Genomic DNA, 26,571 nt, shown 5'->3' with positions numbered 1-26,571 from the left:
GCAAGGGATGGCTGATGTCAGGAATCTCCCTTGTGGATCTGTATCTTGCTTATAGGGGGTAAAAACAGGGTACAAGTTAGCAATGGATACATTATTACTCATGTCTTTCTTATGAGTCATTAACCCCTTCGGCACATATGGGGGTGGGGGAGCTGATTCTATTGTGGCAGCGGTTGCATTTTTATTGTGGCTGATTGCGTCAAGTATTGCCAGACCTCTGGTTCCCCATTGTTCCTGTCCTTCCTTCTGCCACAATTTAAGAATATCTATATGCTTCACTCTCTCCTTACGACTGGAGAGTAGGCATATTTCATCTTTTACTGCCGATAAGATTTCTGGATCAAAGCTACCAACGCTGGGAAATTCTAACTTGCTGCCTTGTGTCATTTTTCTCCATTTATTTTGGTAAACAACTGCGAGTTCACCGTGCTTCCTGCACATAATGAAAGCCGCCGACCCTTTGGGTCGACTAGATTCCTCCCTAACTGACTCGGTATCCCTGTGTGACCCGTTATTACAGGAATAAACATTCACAGCTAGCAGAAACCGGAGGGCCGTTTATCAGTGAGTCACTCCCAAATCACTCCTTCTCCACAAAATGGCACTATTCCGCAATCAAGCGTGAAGCCCACTATGCGAGGTAATGTACTCAATCACCAAGTCTTTCAACTAGTAGCGAACTGCTAGCCAACTTGCAAGGTGCGGCAGTTTTTCCAGGGCACAGCAAAACTTGTTTTTCCTGTACCCCCAAAAACTGGTATTTCTAAAGTAGCTAATCGGATCACTGGGTTCCGATGTATCTCTTGTACCCTCCCAGTGGATCAAAATAGGTAGTTCCACGGAAGGGGCAGTTCCTATGGGCACGTCGTCACGTGAACCCTGTCCTACCTGGACTGTCCTACACTGGACTACACTGCGCTTGAGTCGTGCCGTCACACACCCGTTCGCCTCAGTTATTTTTCACACTGGGCGCTAGTTACACCTTGGTCTTATGCTTATATTTGAAATATTTCTGTACAGAAAATCTTCCCAGGCTGGTAGCTTTTCACTAGATACTTATGCAGGTATAAATCCCTTATAAAAAGCTATAGGAATCTATTAAAATAATGCTTGAGTTGCTTGTTTTTGGAAAATGAACAAAAAGAAAAAAAAACTTATTTTTTTTTTCTTTTATTAATCACCGCCCTATCCACAGTATATTACTATACTGTTTTAAATAAGGCTAGTGGTTTAACACTGTTCACCTTTCGAGTTCCTATGTGTGCTGCATGTGCAGTGCCAATGAACAGCCACGTGTGTACATGCGTTGTTCACAGGCCGCCGATGAATCGGCCACCCACGTGTTCTATAGTGTATTTGCAAGGTTGCGCTCGAGTTTCGCTATACGCAGTAATTGCGCCTAAATGTGGAATAAATCCCTTAACTCCGTCCGAAAGTTACGTATCAAGATGCGAAATAAATCCCGCACTTAATCCGTAAATCACGTACAAAGATGCGAAACTTTCCCGATGTGGGCACGTGCGCGCGCACCTTGCGTAATACACAATAGACGCTTTACGTTACTGCAAAAGGCCCAGGACTTGTCGCCACGTGGCGGAGTCCCTGTTTTTTTTGCAGTAACTAACAATAAACAGTTATAGTTTTGCACAGAGGGGATCCTCTATGTACTATAATAAACACAGGTTCCACGTGTGCGAACCTTATCGCACGTGGTACATATACTGTAATGAACAAGCAACTCAAGACACTATACCCCGTTAAACTACTTGTGGCAGGCAGAAGTACAGTTTACTAAACACGTAATATATGCTTTAAACACGTGGCTTTCACTTATTGTACTCCGGGTTCAACGCTAGCACTTCCCAAACCCCGCACCGCCGCGGACCCGGCCTATCCAGCAATGGATAATACTTCCACCCTTTTGCTGGTATAGGTCGGGTCGCACGCCTGGTACTGAGTTCTGGAATGTGGAGCGGTCGGACGATGCCCCCAATTGTTAATGGCGATTAAATATGACCAGAGAGACAATAAGTGAAAAGCGCAGGTTACGTAATAAGTCCGCAACCTGCGTACCCTTTATACCTAACTACATGCGAACAAAACGTAGCGCAGCGTAGCGTACCTTTGATTGTATATTGTACACCAAGAACCAATACCTTAATAAGAGATTCCTTCGCAGTAATTTGTCTCTAATCTGCGACTATACCTTTATGGACAGTGTCCGTAATATACCTTTATCGCTAAATGCGAATAACAGACACAAACCACAGTATAGAAGTAAGGAGATAAGAACTCCATAAAAAGGTTGTATTTAAGTCCCTAATGGACAAAAGGGGGTTACAGGAATATAAAATACAGGTTTAACAAGTGATACAATATGCTAACAATGAATACTAAACAGGCTCTGCTAAGGGGAAAGAATACAGATACAAGACACAACCAGCCAACAATACAATAAGAATAAATACCGTGGATGCAACCGTTACCCGTCTCATCAAATATGCGAAGCGCAGTCCGGTCAGAGCTCACTATCGTTCAGGGCTGAACTATAGTCCGGTAGACAGTCAGGGAAAGGTAAATGTGCCGAAGAGACTGTGACTGCTCTGGGTTGCCTATCTTATAGGGTCAGAAGGGGGAGGTCAAAGGCCATTTTCATTGGTCAGAGATCGTATGTCAGGTCCACTGTGATTGGGGGGTTAGATGATACAACTGGTTTGACTAGGTGCAGGGGGGTGAACTTTAAGAGTCCTTTGTTTGATGGTTTCGGCGTCAGCAGTGATAAGAACCAGTTTCATCCAGATTCCTTTGTTACATACTTTCAACAGAAACTGTCCCTGGAATATGGATTATGTCCATAACTATCGAGCCGTGTATATTGCGAAATATTCGCAATGACCGGAATACTTCGCACAATGAACGGAACGGAACGGTACTAAACATGATACAGTCAGATGTATGCAGGGCTAACTAAGCTATGTGTGGCGTTCTAAACCTTTAACTATATTTTATTTAGTGTCAGTATGTTATTATGAATTTATGTGTGATAGTATGGCTACTCTTCTGGTCCACTTTGTCACACATACTCGGGTATGGAAACTTTATTTGCGCAACTCTGCGAACCAAAATGGCGGCCATACTATCCTAAAATGGAGTGTGTGTAACTAGACTTCCACACTAGCTAAGCCCGCTCGAAGCAAAAGTTTTTAAAGCTTGTCTGCTACCTTGTGATTGCCCCCAGGGGCGGTTTCCAGTTTAACCTTGACCCTCTCCCCCTCCAGTAAGGACTCCTCCCTTTTCAGTCCCCTAACTGTATATCTAGCTCCCGAGGAATAAACTACTGAGACATGCAATGCATGTAAGGGCCATTATGTGCGCACAGAACACAAAGCAGCGACACTCTGCACCTACATTATACACATGTAGAGTTTTGTGTGTTAATCCTGTTATGCCTCCTTGTACCAGCCAGGTCAGCTATCTGCTTCACAGCTAATATAGGATTAGCAATGCACAAACTGCGCATATTATGCCCTCTTGTTCTATTACGTGTACACTCATGCGGCTAATTAAAGTTGCTGTGTAAGTATGAATATCATACATAAATCAGCAGCTGCAGATAAGTCCTCCATGAACGGACTGGAGCCAGCCGGGTGGCATATCCCAGGAGGAAGGAGACCAGCGTGCAAATCATTAGAAGCCACTACAGCCTGATGTGGGACACTCTGCAGCCACATGCCCGGAGAAGGGGAGAGCGCGGACAGCGCTGATGCCCGCCGGTGAGTAGAGGCCCGCCACTGGATGGAGGAGAGAGAGCCAGCATTAAATTGAGCAGGGGGATTAGGACGGGTCAGGATGTCTCCATGCTACAGGGGGACTTGGACGGACTTGAGGAGTGGGCAGATAAATGGAAGATACCTTTCTAAATGGGGTAGTTAGGTATAGGACCTAGGAGTACAAATTGATAATAAACCTGGGTGCAGTTAGCAGTGCCAAGGAGAAGCAAATGAGGCTAATAGGATACTAGCCTGTATAAAAAAAAAAGGGGCACAGAAGCAAGGGACGACACTGTTATTGTGCCACTCTATACGGAATTACAGTTATAGCGTCTTTCATCTTTGCAGGAGCTGGCGGATTCGCCACGCGCCAGCCCTCGCAGCACACGAGACGCACGTGCTTTGCCCTACAATGGGGCCCCCCCCCGGGTCCTCGCCGCCTCCTTCCCTCACCTCCCCGTCCCCCCGCCAATAGGAAACTGGGATGCTCGTACATCCCAGTTAGATGTAGCGCCACTCGCCAGTGGGGGTGGTCTGGCGAGCTTTGACGCCAGATGAGTGGAGCTACATCTGTAGTTAGGCCTCCTTTAGAATTCAGAGTACAATTCTGGGCCCCACACTACTAAAGAGACATTATAGAATTGAAAAAGGTCCAGCCAAGGGCAACCAAGCTAATAAGACCGATGGAGAACATGTGTTACACAGATCAGCCAAACTAGGAATGTGTACTCTTGAGGTGACATGCTTAACATGTACAAATATATCAAAGGGCAATACAAGGAACTATCAAGCACCCTCTTTACCTTAAGGTCGGTGACCTAGACACAACGGCATCCAACTGGACTGGAGGAGAGGAGGTTTCGTACCCGCAGAAGGAAAGGGTTCTTTACGGTGAGAGCAGTAAAAGTGTGAAACTCCCTGCCAGAGGAGGTGCTGATGGCAGATACACTAATTACAATTAAGAAAAGGTTGGACAGGATGGATAATAACTTTCATGGCTATAATCAACACGGGAAGGGATCCGCGGGCAAAATAGTGCCAACATATCTCACTAGTTAAACCAAACATGGAACCAAAGCGTATCGTCTTCGGGAAAGAGGTCACATCTAGAACTAACTCCAATGATAGTTAAAACAGGTTGAGCTTGGTGGACGAACGTCTTGGTTCAGCCTTACTTACTATGTTACTACAGTGCATCTGGAAAGTATTCACAGCGCTTCACTTTTTTCCACAATTTGTTATGTTACAGATTTATTCCAAAATGGAATACATTAGTTTTTTCCCTTCAAAATCCCACACACAATACCCTATAATGACAACATGAAAAAAGTTTTTTGGGAAGATTTTTTGCAAAATATTTTTAAAATCAAAAACTAAGAAAATCACATTCACATAAGTATTTTGCAGGACAAAATGAATTTATTTCATTTTAGAATAAGGCTGTAACAAAAAAAAAAGTGGAAAAAGTGAAGCGATGTGAATACTTTCCGAATGCACTGTGTGTGACCCTTTCGGTGGTATCTCCGGAAATTTTCTTGGACATACCACACTGCTAGTGCAGGCTCTCCCGGAAGATTTCCGGGCATAAAACGGACATCTAGGTGTGTGACAGTGGTGCACCATGTGGCAGCACCACCCACATGGCCGCCCCCAATCGCCAGAACACCTGAGTACCTGAATGTCTGAAAGCCTGGCGGGGGGAGGCTTAAGAGGGCCAATGGCAGCACCATGGGAGCAGGTGCAGCCACAGAAGAGCAGTGGTAACCCCTTCAGTGGTGAGTATTTCTGAGGCAGAACAACCCTGTCCTGGGAGGTTTGTCCTGCCCCAGAAAAATCGACCCCTGAAGGGGTTAAATTAAAACAGACTGCGCTAGAATAGACTGATGTTTTTTTTTATGATCAAAAGCTGCAGTAATTGGTAACAAATATTATACATGCGATTTGCAAAAGCGGTCCTCAAGGTACCCTAACATTCCAGTTTTAAAGAATTTCTATGCTTGGCCGGGTGCCGGACAGTTTCCCGACAGTCATTGCCCCGACATCGGGATCCCGACAGTCAAAACTTCGACACTCGGGGTCCCGACGGCCACACCCCCATAGAGGGAGAATAGAATAGGTGGCAAGCGTAGCAAGCCACCGTGCCCGCAGCGAGCCCGCAAGGGGCTTTTTTGAGCTTGCCCTGCAGTCTCAGCCAGTCGGGATCCCGACATCGGGCTAATGACTGTTGCTATACCACCTGCCGGGACCATATACCACACCCGCTTGGCCACAGGTGACTTAGGCCAGGTACACACCAGAACGATCCTGATTGTTAGTAGATCGTTAGCAGATTGTGTGATTTTCGCACGATCTGTTGGAGCACACAATCTGCTAAAATCTGCTAACGATCTGCATCCAATCTGATCCCAATCCGATCTGAGTCTGTATCCAGTTGAATGGATCTTTTACAGATCCTCACTGCAGCAGGTAGGATCTGTAAAACGACCAAACGACAGCGGGGACGCGCATCGGATTGGAATCGGATCGGAATTGGACCTAAACATGCCCAATCTACATACAATCTGCATCCAATCGGTCGGAATTGGATCCAGATTAATGGAATTGAGCCCTAATCGTTCTGGTGTGTACCCCCCCTTAATTAGTAACTCAGTCAATTTGATATAAACATCTGTCCTGAGCCATGGATATACATAAAAGCTGTGCCGTTTGGGTGCGTTTGTGTATATGCATACCCATTAGACATCACATTAAAACCACTGAGGAGTGAGGTGAATAGAATAAAACAGATAATCTTGTCACAGCGGCACCTGTTATAAACCAAAGTTATTAGACACTGACAGCAAACAGATCAACAGGATTTTATTGACGTCAATACTTGTAGGTCCACCAAGTGCTGTGATTACTGCAGACACCTTCTTGGCAAACTGTCCACAAGTTCCTAGATAACAGCAGGCAGCAGGATTTGCCGTTTCAAGTACAGTGAGCAACTGTGACATATTAAGGTCAAGTCATCCTAGAACACACCCATCACTCGTCCCAGAAGTTATCAGTGAGTTTAAGATCTGGACTCTGAGCTGGCCATTTGGGTTATCGAATTTACTGTATACCAGTCCAGCATCGCCTTGGAAACATAACAGGTGACATTGTCGTCCTGATAAAAACATTTGCTGTTCCGTAGAACTGTCACAATGTAGGGAGCACAGAGATATCGGGAACATCTCTATACTTCTCGGAGCACAGAGTTATCGGGAACATCTCTATACTTCTCGGAGCACAGAGTTATTGGGAACATCTCTACACTTCTCGGAGCACAGAGTTATTGGGAATATCTCTATACTTCTTGGAGCACAGAGTTATCTGGAACATCTCTATACTTCTTGGCGCACAGAGTTATTGGGAATATCTCTATACTTCTCGGAGCACAGAGTTATCGGGAACATCTCTATACTTCTCGGAGCACAGAGTTATCGGGAACATCTCTATACTTCTCGGAGCACAGAGTTATCGGGAACATCTCTATACTTCTCGGAGCACAGAGTTATCGGGAACATCTCTATACTTCTCGGAGCACAGAGTTATCGGGAACATCTCTATACTTCTCGGAGCACAGAGTTATCGGGAAAATCTCTATACTTCTCGGAGCACAGAGTTATCGGGAACATCTCTATACTTCTCGGAGCACAGAGTTATCGGGAACATCTCTATACTTCTCGGAGCACAGAGTTATTGGGAACATCTCTACACTTCTCGGAGCACAGAGTTATTGGGAATATCTCTATACTTCTTGGAGCACAGAGTTATCTGGAACATCTCTATACTTCTTGGAGCACAGAGTTATTGGGAATATCTCTATACTTCTCGGAGCACAGAGTTATCGGGAACATCTCTATACTTCTCGGAGCACAGAGTTATCGGGAACTTCTCTATACTTCTCGGAGCACAGAGTTATCGGGAACATCTCTATACTTCTCGGAGCACAGAGTTATCGGGAACTTCTCTATACTTCTCAGAGCACAGTGTTACGAGTGTACAGTCAGTTCTTGAAGTCTACATGTTGGCAGCAGGAAAAATGGGCAAGTGCAAGGATCTGAATAGCTTTGACAAGGACCAAATCTAGTTGGCTAGATTACTGGGTCAGAGCTTCTGCAAAACAGCAGGTCCTGTGGAGTATTCACAGGATGCAGTGGTTAGTACCTACCATAAGTGGTCCAAGGAAGCACAAGCCGTGAACAGGCAATGGGGTTATGTCCACCCAAGTCCTCATTGATGTGCGTTGGAAACAAAAAGGCTAGACCACCAGGTCCAATCCCACAGAAGAGCTACTGTATTCTGTAGTGTGAACTTCTGAAACCATTAATGTTGGCTGTGATAGGAAAGTGTCAAAGCTCACAGTGTATCAGTTTGCTGCAACTGGTCAGACTGCCAATGCTGACCCATGTCTATCAGTGAAAGTCCATGCAAAGGGCACATGATTGTCAAACCAGGACCATGGAAGAAGGCGGCTTGATTTAATAAATCACAATTTATTTTACATCATGTGGATGACGGGTGTGTGTCAGCAGGGGTGGTTTCAGAGAGGAGAGGACCATCCCCTCCAACATGTGGACATGGTGGAGTAGAGCGGTGGTGGAGTAGGGTTAGGAAAGGGTGGAGCCAAGATGGGGGCAGGGCCAGTCAGCAGGGGCAGTCTATGGTGACTCTGCATATGCCAGGTTCCTTCACCAGTAAATAATAACACAACGCACCGGAACTTTATTCTGGTTTTATTTTAGTTGACGTTGCATACAGCATATCAGGAAGTCTAGTTTCACAAGATGGAAGACACTACATGGATCGGTCACATTGCTAAAAATATTTTAGAAATGGTGCAGGAAAATAAAACGGGTTGAAGTCTTTTTTTTTGGTGAGTAATGTCTACAAGGTGACGTCACTGTGAGGGCTTGAGAAACAAAATGGCTTCCCTTGCATATATGGCTCTTTAAGCTTTCCTGTAGTGTTTCAGGGAAGGGGTTAACAATGTGCAAAATCGTAAGACGCAAAAAATACCTTAAGATGGTCTATGAGCAACATTTTGATGTCAGACAACTCTCCTGTAAGACTATAACAGTTCATGAAATACTTTGAGACCCTGTATGTGCTCTCAATGGTGGCGCACATGGGTGGAGCGAAGGACCGTAAAATCCTTAAATCACTTTAAATTTAGGATCATGACAAAGATATGCTGAGTAGTAGGCCTATATGCTGTTTGCTCGCTCTTGGAAAGAATTGAATACTCTAAAATATACAACTGCTTTTTTTTTCAATATTTTTTTAGAACTACTGTGGTAAAAAAAAATAAAAAATAAACAAAAAATAAAATAAAAAGGCAATTGTTACCTTCTTGACTAGCACGGTATAACATGAGCAGCTATGAAGTCCAAATTGATCCTGGAATAACAAGATCTGTTCCCTAAAGTTACTCTGTCTGGCATTCGAACGGTAAACTTTAAAGCTTAGCTGATCTTTCCATTTTTTTAATATTCCCTCATTGGAAACACTCGTCATTGACCCAGAAGGTTCTTTGCATCCAGGACACGGAACATAACAAAGGTACACTAGATTCGTAGGATATCTATGCTGCAGAACAACTGGACAATGAGTTGGTGCACAGCGAAACGCGTTATGCTTCAAATTCCAGTCCTAGACCCAGTTTGTGGCCTCCTGCGTTGATGTTCTTGCCATCGAGTAACGTAGATAATGTTAATTTGATACCTGGAAGACATAAATATGGTGTGAAAAAAGCGGGCTACACAGTGGGATGCCCTAGAGATTGTTCATACATGAGCTGGAGAATGGATGAAAGGTATGAAAATGTAAGTACGTACAGGAAGGGTGGCAGTTCGACCCTCGCCCTCCATGCAAAGGGGGTACCTGCTGCGCCGTCTGGGGAGCGGGCAGGGGGGTCCATGCCGGCTTCTGACAGGAGCCTGCAGTGGTGTCCTTGCTGCGCGGGTACCTGCGGCGCTGTGTATAAAGCTATCCACCAGGCTATGCGGAGGCGCGGGAAGCGCTGCCGGGTTTGAAAACACTGGCCGCACGCTGATTGGCTGAGATTCAGCCAATCAGCGTGCGGCCAGTGTTTTCAAAACAGAAGCGCTTCCCGCGCCTCCACATAGCGCTAGTTATTTCTTATTCATTGCAGGGACCCCCTGCTGCCGCCGCCAGATTTATACACAGTGCCGCAGGTACCCGCGCGGCAAGGACACCACTGCAGGCTCCTGTCAGACGCCAGCATGGACCCCCCTGCCCGCTCCCCAGACGGCACAACAGGTACCCCCCACCCCACGGCACCGGGGCGCCCCCACCTCGACTCGCCTGGGGCGCTCCTTGCACCGGACCTGAGTACGTTCAGACAATTATTAATAATCACATGGATTATTTCTTAAAGCATTAACAAAAATAAATATTTCTAAATGCCAGTAAAAGCAAGAAATAAACATTGTAATAAAGGCCATGATCTAAGTTTGCTCGTAATGAGGAAAATTCACAGCGGGGTCCAATGCTGCCGGTCTGCACAGGCGTATCGGCAGTGCAAATGCCTTCTGGGAGTATTACACTAAGCAAGGGGTTCACACACACACACAGCGCCGCAGACCAGAGCATGGGGACGCCAAGTGTTTCCTGGGCGTTCCCACAAAAATGGTGTGCACGCCCTGAAAACCGCTGGGCATCCACATGTGAACGCAGGCACGCCGAAGCCGCCTCGCCTGAACGGTCTGCGTCCAGGTGCTCGCAAATAAAAGTTTGTCTAGGCTGACTTGTACTTTCAAATCGAATGACTGTTCACCCAATCACTGGAGTGTGTACACGTCCATTCACATGCAAATGAGGCAGTATGTTTGCCGATGGGGGACAGCCAATCGCAAGCCCAGCGGGAGGAGTTACCCAGTTTACTAAGCAGCGAATTTACGCTGCATAATAAGCCAATGTGAATCAGGTCCAAAGTTATACTGTAAGCTGAAACGAGTCGGGTAAACTGTGGACAGCAAAAGGGGTCTTCCGGGTTACTGAATTTTGATACCAACATTTGACTTCTAGCTAAGCAGGTTTTGTGTTACCTTTTGTAACTTCTCTACATGTTGTACCTTACAATGACATCCAAGTGGTTTTACGCAACCAATGAAAATCTGTGCGCAGATTATTCACTGTTAATTAAATTGGAATTCAGAGTAAACTGGAAAAAAAAAGTACTTTGAACGGTCTAAATACCTCGGCTGGCCTAATGCACTGGGATAGTGCATTAGGCCACACATGGTGCGTTTTGCCCCTGCGATGCACATTATGTCGCACAGCACAAAAAGAATGCGCAGCCTGTACTTTTTGTACTAGATCGCATCCGTGATCATCGCTCCGTGTATGGGCATTTTAAGACTAATCTATGGAGTTCTTGCACCAGATAAGGGGTCATACAACTTCAATTATGTTTGGTCATGCTCCATAACATTATAGGTATTGCCCAACGGAGATGAATGTTTTTGTTGCATTCCAAATCGGAACGGCATTACGGCCACTAGCTCAACCCTATGAAGAACGACATACATTAGGCCGACAGGGCTTCGGCTGACATGGCTAAATTCACCAGGGTCGGAAGGCCAATACAAGCATTAGGCCGACAATGGGAAGGTCGACATGAGGTTTTCACGGATTTTGTTTTTGAGGTGCCAGGTTCCCGAATAGTGTGCCAAGCGAACTAAGGCACAGTGTCCGACGCATGACGAGCGCATTAATGCGGTACCCTTAGATGGTGTCCATGTCGACTATGTCAACATTTTGGGGGAAAAAAACATGTAAAAAAACCCTTATGTCGACCTAATGCTTGCGTCAATCTTCCGACTGTCAACCATAGCCCTGTCGACCTTCAATGGTCAACCTAATGTATGTCGACTTTCATTGAGTCAACCCTATGACCCATAGCCATCAGAATATGTATAAAACAGCCTACAGGTACGGCGTTCATTGGTCTTTATGGCATGACGCCGTCAAATTGGCCAGCAAATAAATATGGTTACTTTCGGCATATAGGGATCAACGGGTGCTGTCCTTATTGTATTTTCTGGAGGTAAATTCGGCTTGTGCTATGTCTGAGTTGCATGAAAAAAACCTTCAAAAATAAATGTACGTGACAAACGTCTTCAAACTAGGTGACTCTATTATAGTCATTTATGTCAAATCTAAAATGTTTGGATTATCTGTTATATTATTATATTTGTCGCACTTCAAAAGGGAATATGCCCCTGTCTGCCACACTACTAATCCTCCGAGTAGTACACCACACAACAGCGCCCATCCGACCCACTGAGCTGTCTTACCGGCATCTGGGCAGCTTAAAATAACCACCGCGCCGCTGCCCGGTTTATATTTAGCAACTATATTACGCTCCAGTGATCAGCTGATTGCTGGGATTTTGGCAGCTCTTAATGCCAGCGCATTGCCTCTTATTCAGCGGGATTCCAATATAAAACAACACCCCCCCCCCCCCCCCCCCACACTGATGCAGTCAAGCAACAGCTACCATTTAACTTCAATGCAGTAACATCTCTCAATCAAGGGAATACGACTCCTACACACAAAACAACTATATTATACTGTAAGTCGCTTGTCTGGCCTGGCAATAATTTGGAACGGTGTCAGACCCGGGACTTCGCTGGAATAGAGTATTATTAGCATATCGTGCCAATAATTGATCTTTATAGCTGTAGACAACTAGAAAAAAATCTTCTAAATGCTTTAATATTCCTTTCAATGATGAGTACAGGGGAATGTCATGCAGTCACAGGCTTGGGGGGGGGGTGAGGACCAATCTTTGGTAGTGAGTACCCCGATATATGATGACAAACACAACTGGTTTATGCCCCATCAATTGGCACCTTGGACATTAAGGGGTACATTTACTAAAACATTTATGCAACCAATAAAAACATTGTTCACAAACCTACGTGCACCACGGTAATTTGCTATACAATATAACATGTAACCAACGCTCCGCTTTTACCCGCGGACGCGGAGCATTTACGTCAGATAGTTTAGTCAGAAGGTGTCATTACCTGGCTTCAGCGCTTGAGTATATCCTAATCCAATGAGACTGGAGTTATTCACTTTCACCTGCAGAACAAAACCAAACGATGCAATAATTATCCAAAATATGCAAACTCTGGTTTGAAGACCAAGTACATTTACTACACACGGACATTCGGTAGAGTTGAGCGCGGATGCAGAAGGCCCTTTATACCCATTAAGCTCAATCACCTGCAGGAAATGTTATGATACTGGGACGTTATAACCCGGTACTGTCCAAGTTCTGGAACAATGGGAGGGATGTAATGAAGTCAGAGTTTGGCAGCAGTGAGGGATGCCTTGTAATACCCCTTTTACACCAAAAGGCCAGGTTACACCTGGGTTTTTAGACCCGGCTCCAACCTGGGAGCGACCAGCATAATACCGGGTGGGTGATGTCAGCAGAGGCGGATCTTGAGCCGTTGCTTGGAGATGACATCATCTCCAAGCACCTGGAAATCTGCTCATCTGGAGCCCCCGCAACACCTGCTGGGCTGTCCCCAACCTCCGTGCGTGAGGTGAATGTATGCCACACATAGGCATCCAATCACCTCCCGCCCTGGCTCAGCTGCTGTCTGTCCTCCTGACACTCCAAGTCAGGAGGTGTGGGGTCCCATCTGTGTTCAACCGGCAACATTTCCCGTATAGGATTGCTGGGTGTTTGGACCCAAGTGATTTTGAAGTGGCCCATTCTCACTGTGCCCCGGCAATAACCCGGGAAATGTGTCTGGTGTAAAAGGGGTATTTGTGATTGTCCCTTTAAAAAAACCACCAATAAGTATCCTGCATGGCCACCAAATTCGGACTTCATTACATCCTGCCTGATGTGACTGCTTCTAGATCAGTGGTAATCTAAAGGCCCCCCTTACATTAGTCTGACTTGTCCTAAGGACAAGTTCGACCTGATTGCAACACATGCAACTCCTGGGGAGCTGCAGGCGGAGTGAGCAGGGGAAGTAAGGCAGTAGGCGACACAAAAAGAGAGGTCTAAGCCCATCAGTGGCTGCCCATTCATTTGTACGGGCTTTTTTTTTTTTTTTTACGTGCGCCTGCTGCCTGGCTCCCCTGGTGTCCACCGCCGCCCCCCTGCTCCCTCCGCCCAACTCTCCAGCATCCCCCGACCGGCTCCAGGCTGCACATAAGATTCGGTAAATCTTATGCGCCAGTCCAACCTCACGACTCTGATCCGATGTGCACGGGACCGTGCATCGGGTTGGACGGGATGTCTACACATGTGATTTGGGCCGATTTTACGGATCGATTCATCCGAATCGGGTGAATTGTGCCCAAATGGCATAGTGTATGGTGGCATTAAGTGTGGATTCCCATGCAACAAAAGACTAATTTGGAAAATGTTGGCGCTATAGACTTAAATAGAAAAACAATGTAAGTCTCGCTCAAAATGCTGTCACCACTAATGTTAAGAGAACCATCACTGAAGTTTGAGTTAGTTTACAAAGGTTCAAGTCCAGAGCACGGGACCCCCCAAGTCTAGAACAACCCAACCCAACCTGTGAGATTATAAGCCTCACATAACAAGGATAGCGCCACTGTCCCAATTCACTTGGTTTTTATTTTTAGGAGCAAACAGCACATTTTTCTACATTCAGAAGCGACATATTGCGGTGTAAGATGTATAAGGTGCTTCAGTGTATAGAATTGCCTTTTACTTACAGAGAATGATGCGTCTGAATCGATCTGATATTTGGCTGCAATTCCAAAGCGTGTGTTGCTGTTTCCTGCGGTCCACGCCAGGTTGATGGCCGTCTCCAATTTATCATTTACCTTCTGGTATACGGAGCCTCCGAACTCTGTCCCGTCATTCCTGGGGCAACACAATACAAGGCAGTGAAGGAAAGGAAAACCTACTCTACTGTATATGTGAGTCTGCACGCACATGAAGCAGTGGGCTGTAACCACAAAGGTGACCTTATTCTCTACTGAAGTTTAACCTTTGCGGTTAAAGAGGGGATTTATCAAAGCATAGAGAGAGAACGAGGAGAGAAAGTACAAACCAATCAGCTCCTGGTATTTTTCAAACACATCCTGTACAATGACAGGTAATCGATGATTGGTTAGTACTTTATTTCTTTCCAAACCCGAGCAGCTCCTCTTCCCTGCCTGGGGTGTCGCTATCTGCTGTGGTGCTTATAGCACAGTCTGGTCTGCATATTAGCACTGAAATACAGACGAGACTTGTGCAACAAGCACCACAGAGTATGTACATTGCTTATTCATTTAAGTTCTCAAACACCTGGAAATGTATTTAGTATCTGTATTACTTACACGTTGGTGTGTAGCTGGAATTCATCTGTTTTATAACCCACAGCGAAGTTGCTCTGTGAGACCCGTGACTTGGTCGATTCGAAAGTCATTTGGTAGCCGGCTAGCCATCCCTCGTAGCCAAACACCGCCGCTCCTCGTATCGATTGACCGGCGATATCAAAGTCCATATCACAGCCCAAGTTAAGGTGTTCCCGCTTGAATGCGGTCTTAATTTTCGCATTTTTCTTTCTAAAATGTATAGGTAAAAAACACAGATCAGGCTGCTCCTTGGGGTACACAAAACAAAGCGAGTCCTGTAATGCACTGGCAGAAGGTCAGTTCGTGATGATGCCAATTTAACATCCATTCTGTAGAGGACTGTCTTCCAAGCTAACAATGGCCCTTATTCTGGTTCACTCGCAAAGGCAAGGAGGGGGGGGGGGGGGGGGCGATGTAACATGTGCAGAGAGAATTAGATTTGGGTGAGTTATTTTGTTTCTGTGCAGGGAAAATACTGACTGCTTTATTTTTACACTGCAATATAGATCTCACTTTGAAGTAAAACCCCACCCAAATCTAATTCTCTCTGCACAAGTTACATCTGCCCCACCTGCAGTGCACATGGTTTTGTCCATTTGAGAAGGAATTTGCCTTTGCGAGTGAACCAGAATAAACCCCTGTGTGTATTAGGAAAATATGAAATATGGCCAACAAAATGAAATGTCATTAGCGGCTGATAATTGGGCCCGAATGAAGTGAACTTCCCACCCCCACCAGACGCCTGATGCTGCAACAGTAGACTGCATGTGTGCACCAGAAAGATCTATTACCAGCAATGATCATCATGCTAAATATCACCAGACACACAGCTACTCCAAACTGGCACTGATAATAATGATGGGTGCAGTCATGTGCTCTGATAGGGGCAGTCCGCCTTCAAAGAGCTCATCACATGACTATGCATAGTTAAATCCCCACCCACAAAACAAGTGCAACTACGGCTAGCCGTTCCTGCAATTCTGCCTTGGCCCCATTGAGAGAATTCAAGAAAAATAAATGGATGACCAAGGCCAGTGATAAGACACGTCTGCCGACGGGGGTATGTACAAACATGTCTAGTGTTCAGAGAACAATCCCCCTCTAGATGATATAGTGGGGGATTCATCAAAGCTTGGAGTGAGATTTTTTGCACCAACCAATCAGCTCCTAACTTCCCACGTTACAAGCAACGTTTGAAAAATGAAAGGAGACGATTAGCTGGTACTTGATCTCTCTCCAATTTTTGATCAATCTCCTTCATTGTCAATTGCATTTATGTCAATTCCATTATTCATATTGAAAACATAGTCAACATCAGTCAACTCACGTCGACCTTTGCCTGCGTCAACCATTAACATGCTAACCTGTTGACGTTGACTTAGTCCATGTCAACCTTTTTTTTTTGTGTCGACCTAGTGCCTGACAAATTGCTGTCACCACACGAACAACAGGGTTTGTCTTTATAAATCTCCTGGACGCTCATCTCCGTACAGCTGTTGGCCCCAAATTTTGAACGGTCGTTGTTGCAGTCCTTCTGTTCCCCTACTTCACCTCCCTCGCTATCTGCAGTTGTCACCACAAATAAAGCCTAGCTCTGTGAGCAGCAGCAGCGAACACAATGCCAACATAAAATACCGGGCACACAGCCACACTGAGCTGGCGCATGACCACAAGGGTGCCCTTGCAGCACAACTGTGAAAGCCTCTTCCGGAGCGAGAAGAAGCAGATCAGGTGAGATAAAGGGACGGTCGCGGGTGTCAGCAGGTAACATTTCTAGGGGTGACCTTAATGGCGGTGCATAATACTTGTGCCTAACGTAGCCACACGCACTGTGCCTGCCACCAGCTACAATTTACTTTCTAAAATGGACAAGTAAAAGTTCTGCCATAGCAGCCAATCAGATTCGATCATTCATAGGTTCATAGGGTGTATCCAGAAAGCGGACAGCAGAAGTGCACCTGATCCAGCAAGGATCACTCCATCCAACCAGGAAATGGCACAGATCCACCACAAAGGACTTTGCCCTGGTCCTGGGCTGTTTTGTTCCTCATAAATGGGATCCACTTAGTATTTTACAATATACCACCCACCACACAGTGCTAGCAGCCAATGTGTGGGCTAAATAATATGTATACAGTGTAGATGGTAGTAGTACAGCTACAATTTTCCAAAAGCTGGAATCAGTTTCATACAGAGGCTTTTTAAGAGAGTAGGGGGCCTCCGCAGCTTCCTCCGGCCGGGCCCCCTTTCTGCTACCACCAGTACCGTGCTGGTCTGCGCATGTGCACATCTCAGAAAAATATGGCGCGGTGGCCATGTTTCTGGAGATTTCAGCAGCACTGAGGCCGGCATCGCGGGACTCTGGAAGGGAAGTATGAAAAAAAAAATGGGTGCGGTGTGGGCCCCCCCTGGTAATCAGGGGCCCGTGTGCACCATGCACACAGCACCCATTATAAATACACCACTGGTTTTATAATACTCAGACAATTGTATTTCTTAGAAACAAATTAATGCAACCTTAATGTTTACCTTAAACATTAAAATATTCAAATTATATATTATAATGTATATATATATATATATATACATATATACACACACATTATATTATATATATATATATATATATATATATATATATATATATATATATATATACACACACACACACACACACACACACACACACACTCCAAAATCCAGTAATCATCTAGTGTAGGCATGTCCTGTGGCCCTCCAGCTGTTGTGAAAACCACACATCCCAGCATGCCATGCCATCATTTTAGCATTCCCTAATAGCAAAACCTTGGCAAGGCATGATGGGACGTGTAGTCCCCACAACAGCTGGAGGGCCATAGTTTGAATCTAGTGCATACGCAATCTCAGGGGTAGATCTACTAAAGTGTGGGTTTATAGAAGCAGAGATGTTGCCCATAGCAACCTACCAGAATCTAGCTATTTCTTCTAGAACAGTGGTTCTCAACCTAAGTCCTCCAGACCCCCGCACAGTTCACGTCATCTAGGCACAGGGCAGGGGCACAGGTGCACTCATTACTCACTGACACATTTTAAAATATCCCACAGGTGGAGCTAATTATTTCACCTGTGATTCTGTGTGGAAACATGGAAAACGTGCACTGTGTGGGGGTCCTGAGGACCGAGTTTGAGAACCACTGTTCTAGAAGGTGCTAGATAAATCAGTATAATTTGATTGGTTGCTATGGGCAACTTCACTTCTATAATTCAGCACATTAGTGAAGATACCCATTACAGTTCTTATGATGCATATAAATACCATGATCAACCACAGTGGCCGCACACTGACAGCTCACACCGGAAGTGAAGATCTGAGCCGGAGGCACTAGCAATCTGAGTGCAGGGCTATGGAAAGCACAGAATCCTTACATGTGAGCAATTAAGCAGATGAGGCACACAACAGCAGAGACAAATTAAAAATGGGGCAGATGGGACTGCAGCTCCAGGCCTTCACATACCTCCCAACATTTTGCTTCAGCGATTCAGGACTTACCTGTGGCAGTTGGGAGTATGCTATCAATATGATTCTTAGGTAGAATATCCTAGGCCTGGGGTAGCCAACCCTAGTCCTCGAGAGCTACCAACAGTGCATGTTTTGCAGGTCTCCTCACAGAATCACAAGTGAGCTAATTAGCTCCATCTGTGTATCTTTTAAAATGTGTCAGTGATTAATGAGTGCAGCAGCTAGGTTGTCTGGAAAATGTGAACTGTTTGTAGCTCTCGAGGGCTAGGGTTGGCTACCACTGTCCTAGGCCATATAGAGGTTTTTTTTTTTTATTAGAAGTGTTTTTCTTAAGTGTTCTTATATTTATTTTGTCTTCATTCTAGCACCGTGCTCCTTGTGAAATCCTTGCAGTTCCTCCTTCCTGCCTGGGGTGTCGCTGTCTGCTGTGGTGTTTCTACAACAGTCTGGTTTCTATCTCAACATTGAGATGAAACCAGACTGTTCTTGAAGTACCACAGCAGACAGCGACACCCCTGGAAGAAAGGCGGAACTGCAAGGAGCAGGGTGCTAGAATGAAGACTATTTATTTATAAAAAAAATTGAAGACTTCTACAGGAATTAAACAGGAGGAAAACAGAAGACGAACAGTAAACCTAAAATCTACAACTATGGAACTACCAGCAATTCCCACTCTTATACGAGCGGCTTACATTGGGCCAGATGTAATAAGCTTTAAAAGTGATAAAATAGAGAGTGATAAACAGCCATCCAATCAGCTCCTACCTGCCATGTCACAGGCTGTGTTTGAAAAATGCCAGGTAGGAACTAATTGGTTGGTTGTTGATCGCTCTCCATTTGATCACTTTTGAAGCTTAGTGCATCTGGCCCAGTGTCAGTCAACCAAAATACTCTACCGCTGTAAAAATACTACTCTCCAATTCAAGCGGCTGCTTTCTCCACGTTCTGGAGGCTACTTGCTGGCCTCCCCCGCTTACACATTGCAGTGACATACAGTACCACCTTCTTCTCCATTACAGTTGTTTTTCATCATTTCACCTATGGCTTCTGCTCCCCACCCTGGACACTTTCCACAGTTGGACCTTGGTGACCTGGCCTTGAGTATCTCTCCACATGCCCGGCCACCCTAAAACCCTCACCCTTAATCCTAACACCAATTCCCAAACCCTCACCCTTAAGCATCTTGAGTCTTATTAGGGAAAGTGCGCTATAAAAATAAAATTATTACCATTATTACCAACCCAAAATACTAATTCTCTAAATCTAAGGGTATGGGTCATAGGGGTTGACCATTAAATCAAACCCCTAATCCAACTTTATCGCCTATCCCTAATAACCGCAACCTAAAGCAGCAGACTAGATGAGCCAAATGGTTCTTATCTCACCGGCAAATTCTAAGTACAGTAACATGACAGCATGCAAAACTGCATTTCTATGCTCCCAAAAAGATGCATTTGCTCTATTTTTACATGCATACGGCAACAGCGCAAGAGAATACACGTACACACAGTAATGGCCACACCCACATGGCCCTGACCACACCCACACAACACTGGCCACACCTCCGCCGCTTCTGACAACAGACCCTTGATCCTTTTCAGCCCCCCAGGCCCATACCCTTACAAACATTACCTCAAAATGAGGACAATAAAAGGCCTATACCCCAACGTTATGCCCAGAGACTACCTACTGCTATCAGAACGTTAAGCGATAATGACAAAAAATGTCAATAACATATAATCATTTCATGCGCTTATCAACCCAGCAAACACAGATCAGCAAACAAGACTCCTTGCGCAGACATGTAACACAATCACTTCTTACCCAGTGTTAGGAGAGAACGAAGAGTCAAAGGTCAGCTTCAGTCCTTTTGCAAGCTGAACAGAAAAGAGATTGGCCAGTTGCATTTACATTGTTGAGATACAGGCTGGTAATATGCGTTCGAGGTCTGCTAGGCCTCAACTAGGAGCCTTTACCTGATCTTCTACCGTGATCTCTGTGCCTAGTGTGTTATCCGTGTTCCACTTCTCTGTGAAGGTCAGGCCGTATTCCGACCATTTGTATTTGGTTTCCAGGCTGCCAGTGACCTTACTGGTCTCGGCATTCGCAGATCCGGAGCTTGTGAATTCCTGGAAAAAGAGAAAAAATGTAATGGTTATGAACTGACAGAAATAAACAGGTTTCATTACGTAACCTCCTAACTGACCCCCAATGAGGAGCTGCAGCCGCGATCTGTTGGGGACAGGGCCTATCAGATGTGGGCGGGTTTTGATCTAATGTGAGTGTTGCCGGGCTGATTGCTGTGACCTATTTATGTTTTTTTTTCTATTTTACTTTATCTAATCGATTCCCCATCCACCTTGGTCTCTGAATTGGTGGGCCAGATGCACTAAGCTTCAAAAATGAAAAAAAAAATCGGAACTAGCATATTGCCCTCATGGAAGACTATTGGGGGGGGGGGGGGGTATTCAATCTGGGATTCAGACTGTTGGAAAGTAAACAGTCGGAATCCCCGGCCATGTTCATTCCATTCGACATTAACTCAACAGTTGGTATTTTAAGTACTGACTGTCAAGTGTCGGAAAGTCCTCAAATCGGCAAAAACGGGCACAAATTGTAGAAAAACGGTCCTGAATTCACCCATTTCTGACAAAACAGATCCGACTTGTTTTAAAGTCCTATCAACAATAGATCTGGGGACACATCTATACATCCGCCCCACAATGGTTTCTAGTCCGGGATGAGACGGCTGCAGCGTCCACACTTACCAGTCCATTTTCAGATTTTGTTTTCAGATCAAGCTTGATGAAGCCAAAACCTGCAAAATAAAACATCCAATATATGAATGATTAGTAGAATAAAAATCTAAAATACTAACTAAACATAGCACAACACAGTCCTATATAATCACTTATTTCCGAGTAGTCAATAATGAATCTATGGTGGAACAGGGCTATACAGGGAACCACACACTCACATCACATATCAGCAGGATAATATACTACAGAATGGGACCAACGTTCTCCCTCTTCAACTGACTGCGAATAATAATAATAACAATCCGCTATTATAGCTTGTGAAACTACAAGTCCCATCATGCCTTGCCACAGTTTTGTTATTTGGGAATGATAAAACTGTGGCAAGGCATGCTGGGAGGTGTAGTTTCATAACAGCTGGAGGGCCACAGTTTGGACATGAATGCTCTAATCTCAATGGGTCATCTTAAGTGGCAAACACAGGGGTCTCTCTGATGAGAACCTAAGATACCAGAACAGGGAGAAGGTGCCCTTTACCAGGTGCAGTAGTGCCGCATACAATAATAATAAAGGTATAACGGACCGGGGAGTTCATGTGGACTCCTTTCACTTAGAAGCCTCACTGCCTGCTTTATATGAAATAAATTCCCCAAAAATAGGGTGGACGCAGATAACTCTGGTGCCAAATCTGAGGGTGTTTTCAGTAACACCTGCTGCCTCAATGTACTGGTTGCTATGGACAACTCCCCCACTCTTTAGAAGTGGGGATATGGTCATTAAGTTGATCCTAAATGCATTGGTTCGACCACTGAATGTCGACATAGCTAAGGTCAACAGGGTTGGAAGGCTGACACAATCATTAGGTCGACAATCGTAAGGTCAACAATCAAAAGGGGTCGACATGAGTTTTTCACAGGGTTTTTTTTTTTTCGCCGACAGGCGGTATTTCACGCCCTACCACTACGGTGTGATGGGCTAATAATATAGTGTACCGAGCCACTGTGACTGAAGCATGGCGAGGGGACATGGTACACTTTCATGTGTCTATGTCAACTTTGTCGACATTGGAGACAAAAAATGTGGAAAACTTGTCAACCTTCCAATTGTGGACCTAATGATTGGGTTGACCTTTCAACCCTGTAAACATTAGACATGTCGATCTATTTCACGCGTCGACCTTCAGTGGTCAACCCAAGGCCCCATACCCTTAGAAGTCTTGTTACATATTACCCATACATACTGTATAGTATATATTATATATAGTTAGTATTTTGCATTGGCAGCGGAATAACATATTGCTGATTGGGAGGATAAACAGTAATGCAGCACTGCATGTACAGACTAGGGATGTAGGGACAGCGACGCTGGTTTCCATGGAGACCCTTGCACAGCGCATCAGCCCAATCTGTCACCTGGCTTCCTGCCCCCCTCGCATCCATACCACCTCTGTGCCAGCCGCCTGCTGCCAGCTCACTCACCGTATCCTTTGGTGAAAACATCCCGGGCAGATTTTCCTAGATCAGCATAAGTCGGAGGTATTGCCATTTTCTACGGATAGAAGAGGAAAACACATTTAAAATCGCAAACATTAGTTTAAATAAAAAAAATAGACAGAGGGAGAGGTATCAAACCATGGAGAGAGATGAAGTGGAGAGAGATAAAGTATCGGCCAATCAGCTATCGATAGTACCAAACTATGTGATGGATAACCATCCATAGTTTTAGCTAGATGGTCATCCATTTTCTTTGACTGAGTGGCCCTTGGGCCAATCAGAACATAGGGGGGCGGGTCTTTGTGGGTTGTATTGGGGGGCAGAGCTATGTTATGCTCCCGGCACCTTGGGGGAAAAAAATGGAACAAAAAACATTGTTTGCTGTGCCATCGATGGAAGGAAACCATCTGTTTGATGGCAAAAGTATTCATCAGCCATAACCCATCGATTATTTAAAATCATCGATAGTTGATGGCCATCCCTAGCTGGTACTATCTCTACCTCCACAGACTCTTTAGTTTTGTTCCTATCAACTTTTGAAGTTAAAATATACACAAATACTACACATTATTATTCCCTTTCCCCACACCACAACACAGCAGCAGTATAAAGGCTGCTGCCTTGGCTGAGGAGAGCTTGCACTGGGTATATTTTCCTGGCAGAGAACACATTACGAAGTCACATATACAGGACTGATGCAATGAACCACAGGTTAATGGAAATGAAGATGAATCACAGTCAGAGCTACTCTCTCTCCAAGCAGACCTTCATGCAATGGCTTGCTCCACACACAAGGGCTTCTGGGTAATCAGCCATTTTACACGTCAGTCAGTGCTTAGCATACCTGTCACATGAATATATATGTGCATTACAATTTGATGCAATAATAGGCTATGACCGCTCTTTGTATAAATCCACAGCTGCCATAAACAATAAAACAAATTTGAATATTCTTTCTGTTCTTTAATTTAATTTACTTTGACTCCCTTCATCCCTCGATAGACCCCCTCCCTTACTGGCGTATACCTAATCTAGCTTAGTGCGGCATATGCTGAAAGCACAGGCCATCGGAACTCAGGATATAATGCCACATGTCAGGACACCGGCATGTCAAGGAATATTATAGGATTTGTCCTTGGATATATTCCTATTTTTCAGTGCTGTAACAACAGTGTGGTACAAGGCCCAATATATTTTTTTCCAAGGAAAGAGATGCCTTCTGTATTGGTATATCTGCTACAAAGCGGGTTTTATCGCCATCAGTTATTGGCATCTTGGCCTGCCAGATGTATTAAGAATGCAAAATATATCCGATGACACTAATGGCATATGTATTAACATACGATTCGTATCACTAAGGGCAGCTCTTGCAAAAAGAGCAGCCGGGTGATAGGGTATCCGTGGGTCCCTCTCACTGCAGACGGATGCAGGGACTCCCGGGCTCCTCCTCCCTGCACCCGGAAGAGGAAGTTGTGGTTGCTATGGAGGAGGAGGTCACTGGGTCCGGGCAGTACACCTGGAGGCTGTCTGAACAGCAGGTAAGGGAGGCCAGTGCGGACGATGTCGGGGTCACGGTAAGAAGCCCATAGGCTTTTATAAGGTATGGCCTCGGTGGTGAAAACTTGGCGGCCAGCCAAGGATACATTTGAAAGCGGTAAAAAACACCAAAGGGGTATTTTACTGCACTTTTCGTTCAATACATGCCGGGCTGAGGGGTATTGTAGATGGGCTGTTGCTATGGGCAACCAATCAGATTATATTATCCTCCAGAACAGCGGTGGCCAACCAGTGGCTCTTGAGCCAAAAGTGGCTCTTACTCTGTTGTGATGTGGCTCCAACACTGTCAGTCTGCCTTCTCTGACAGGTGCACAGCTGGTCAGAAGAGGCTTCACTATCTGGGAGGGGCATGATTCACTCTGCTCCATGCTCAATGGGGAGAGGCGGAGCTCAGGGCATCCACATGGAGGATGTGGTCTCAAGGTGAGAACTGTGTGGTGGTGGTGATAGTGGTAGGGAGCTACCTACAGAGCTGGGGCAGGGTGGAATGACACATGAAGTAGCTGTAGTGAATAATGGGGGTTATTCTGATTCACTCGGAAAGGCACAGTCACTCTCCAATGGACAAAACCATATGAACTGCAGGTGGGGCAGATGTAACATGTGCAGAGAGAGTTAGATTTGGGTGGGGGGGGGGGGGTGTACTTCAAACTGATATCTATATTGCAGTGTAAAAATAAAGCAGCCAGTATTTACTCTGCACAGAAACAATAAAACACCCAGATCTAACTCCCTCTCTGCACATGTTACATCAGCCCCACCTGCAGTGCATATGGTTTTGTCCATTAGAGAGTGATTGTGCCTTTCCGAGTGAATCAGAATAACCCCCTATGTGATTCGGACGTTTTCAGTGTATTGTGGGAGTTGTTCTGTTCCATGATCGCTGCTGGGGATTTAGCAGAGCCCTCAGTCCTCAGATAGCTGCCACCCAGACAGAGCAAAATCCCGCCCTGTGCCAGCCTGCGAGTAGCTAGTGAGAATCATGCCGACTTGCGTCTAGCTGCAAATCCATTCACAACTCACTCAACATCGAACGATTATCCAAGTATGAGAGTAACCCAGAACCGTCCCTGCCAGTGCGATAGAATCAGGCTGATCAGGGACAAACCTGATGTCACAGACCATTCCTGAAAAGCTAGGGCACGCCTACATTTTCCTGACACTCCCCGAAAATGGTCAGGTGACACACAAATGCCAGCTTCCTACCAATCATCTTGCGAAGCGGCCAGCGATCAGAAAAGCGCTGTTTTTTTTTTTTTTTTTTTTTGCTGAATGGCTATGATCCATTTGCCTGCGCAGTTCAATTATCGCCCATTGTGCGAATTCGCACAGCAGGTCTCAAGCCAGATCCACATAAAATACACATAAACACTTTCTGTGGTTCTAGATTTCAAAAAGTATTTGATGTGGATCTGGCTTGTGTCAGTGTATTTATTTGATGGTGCTTGCATGAAAATGGGGCATGGCCTTGTACCAGCTAGGTTACACCCCATTTTTGTGGCCGCGCATCATATCGGCTCTTTAACTACAGATACTACATACTACTACTCTTTAACTACAGATAACTACAGAGGCTCTTTGTCTCAGACTGGATGGCCACCCCTGTTCTCAAAGGTGCTAAATAAAGAAGTAGAATCTGATTGGTTGCTATGGGCAATAGAACTCCCATCTTAGTAAACACACTCCTGTAGATCACCTGTACCACACCCGTTGATACACGCACACCTCTCAGTACACAAAACGATTGGTATAATGGCCATTTATATTAGAGATGAGCGCCGGGGCCAAAGATTTGGATTCGTCGCCGGGATTTGGATTTGTCAAGCACCGGTGAAAAGATTTGGATTTTGGTACTTGTTTCCTAGCACGGCGCTCACGATTTTCAATCATATGGCAACTTATGCATTGTATCGCATCGCATGCCATATAGCCGCATGCGATGCGATTTTAAATTGTATAAGCACCCTAATGGGTGCTTACAATGTTAAATGCACCCCCACGCCACCCCCATTATGAACGCCAACCCGAAGCGTGGAGAGCGCATCGTTACGCGTCCTCCGACCTTTTCATACCCCCACTATCCATGTCGGCGTGGATTT

General features: G+C 45.3%; 1 protein-coding gene across 1 annotated transcript in view; it reads right to left on the bottom strand.

Annotated features, from left to right (window-relative positions):
• Window positions 1-8,516: 8,516 nt before the first annotated feature.
• Window positions 8,517-26,571, bottom strand: part of VDAC1 (voltage dependent anion channel 1) — a 30,754-nt gene continuing 12,699 nt past the window's right edge. The window contains exons 2-9 of the mRNA XM_083181448.1: window positions 22,901-22,970; window positions 21,435-21,484; window positions 20,643-20,795; window positions 20,491-20,543; window positions 15,150-15,377; window positions 14,538-14,688; window positions 12,854-12,911; window positions 8,517-9,521 (exon numbers count right to left, since the gene is read on the bottom strand). Coding sequence (XP_083037574.1) covers window positions 9,430-9,521; window positions 12,854-12,911; window positions 14,538-14,688; window positions 15,150-15,377; window positions 20,491-20,543; window positions 20,643-20,795; window positions 21,435-21,484; window positions 22,901-22,967 — 852 coding nt within the window. The 5' untranslated portion in view covers window positions 22,968-22,970 and the 3' untranslated portion in view covers window positions 8,517-9,429. The remainder of the gene's footprint in view (window positions 9,522-12,853; window positions 12,912-14,537; window positions 14,689-15,149; window positions 15,378-20,490; window positions 20,544-20,642; window positions 20,796-21,434; window positions 21,485-22,900; window positions 22,971-26,571) is intronic.

Source organism: Crinia signifera, chromosome 4 (assembly GCF_055691185.1).
Source record: "Crinia signifera chromosome 4, ASM5569118v1, whole genome shotgun sequence".
Lineage (NCBI taxonomy): Eukaryota > Metazoa > Chordata > Amphibia > Anura > Myobatrachidae > Crinia > Crinia signifera.
Note: the sequence above shows the minus strand (reverse complement) of the source record. Positions and strands in the feature narration are given on the sequence as shown.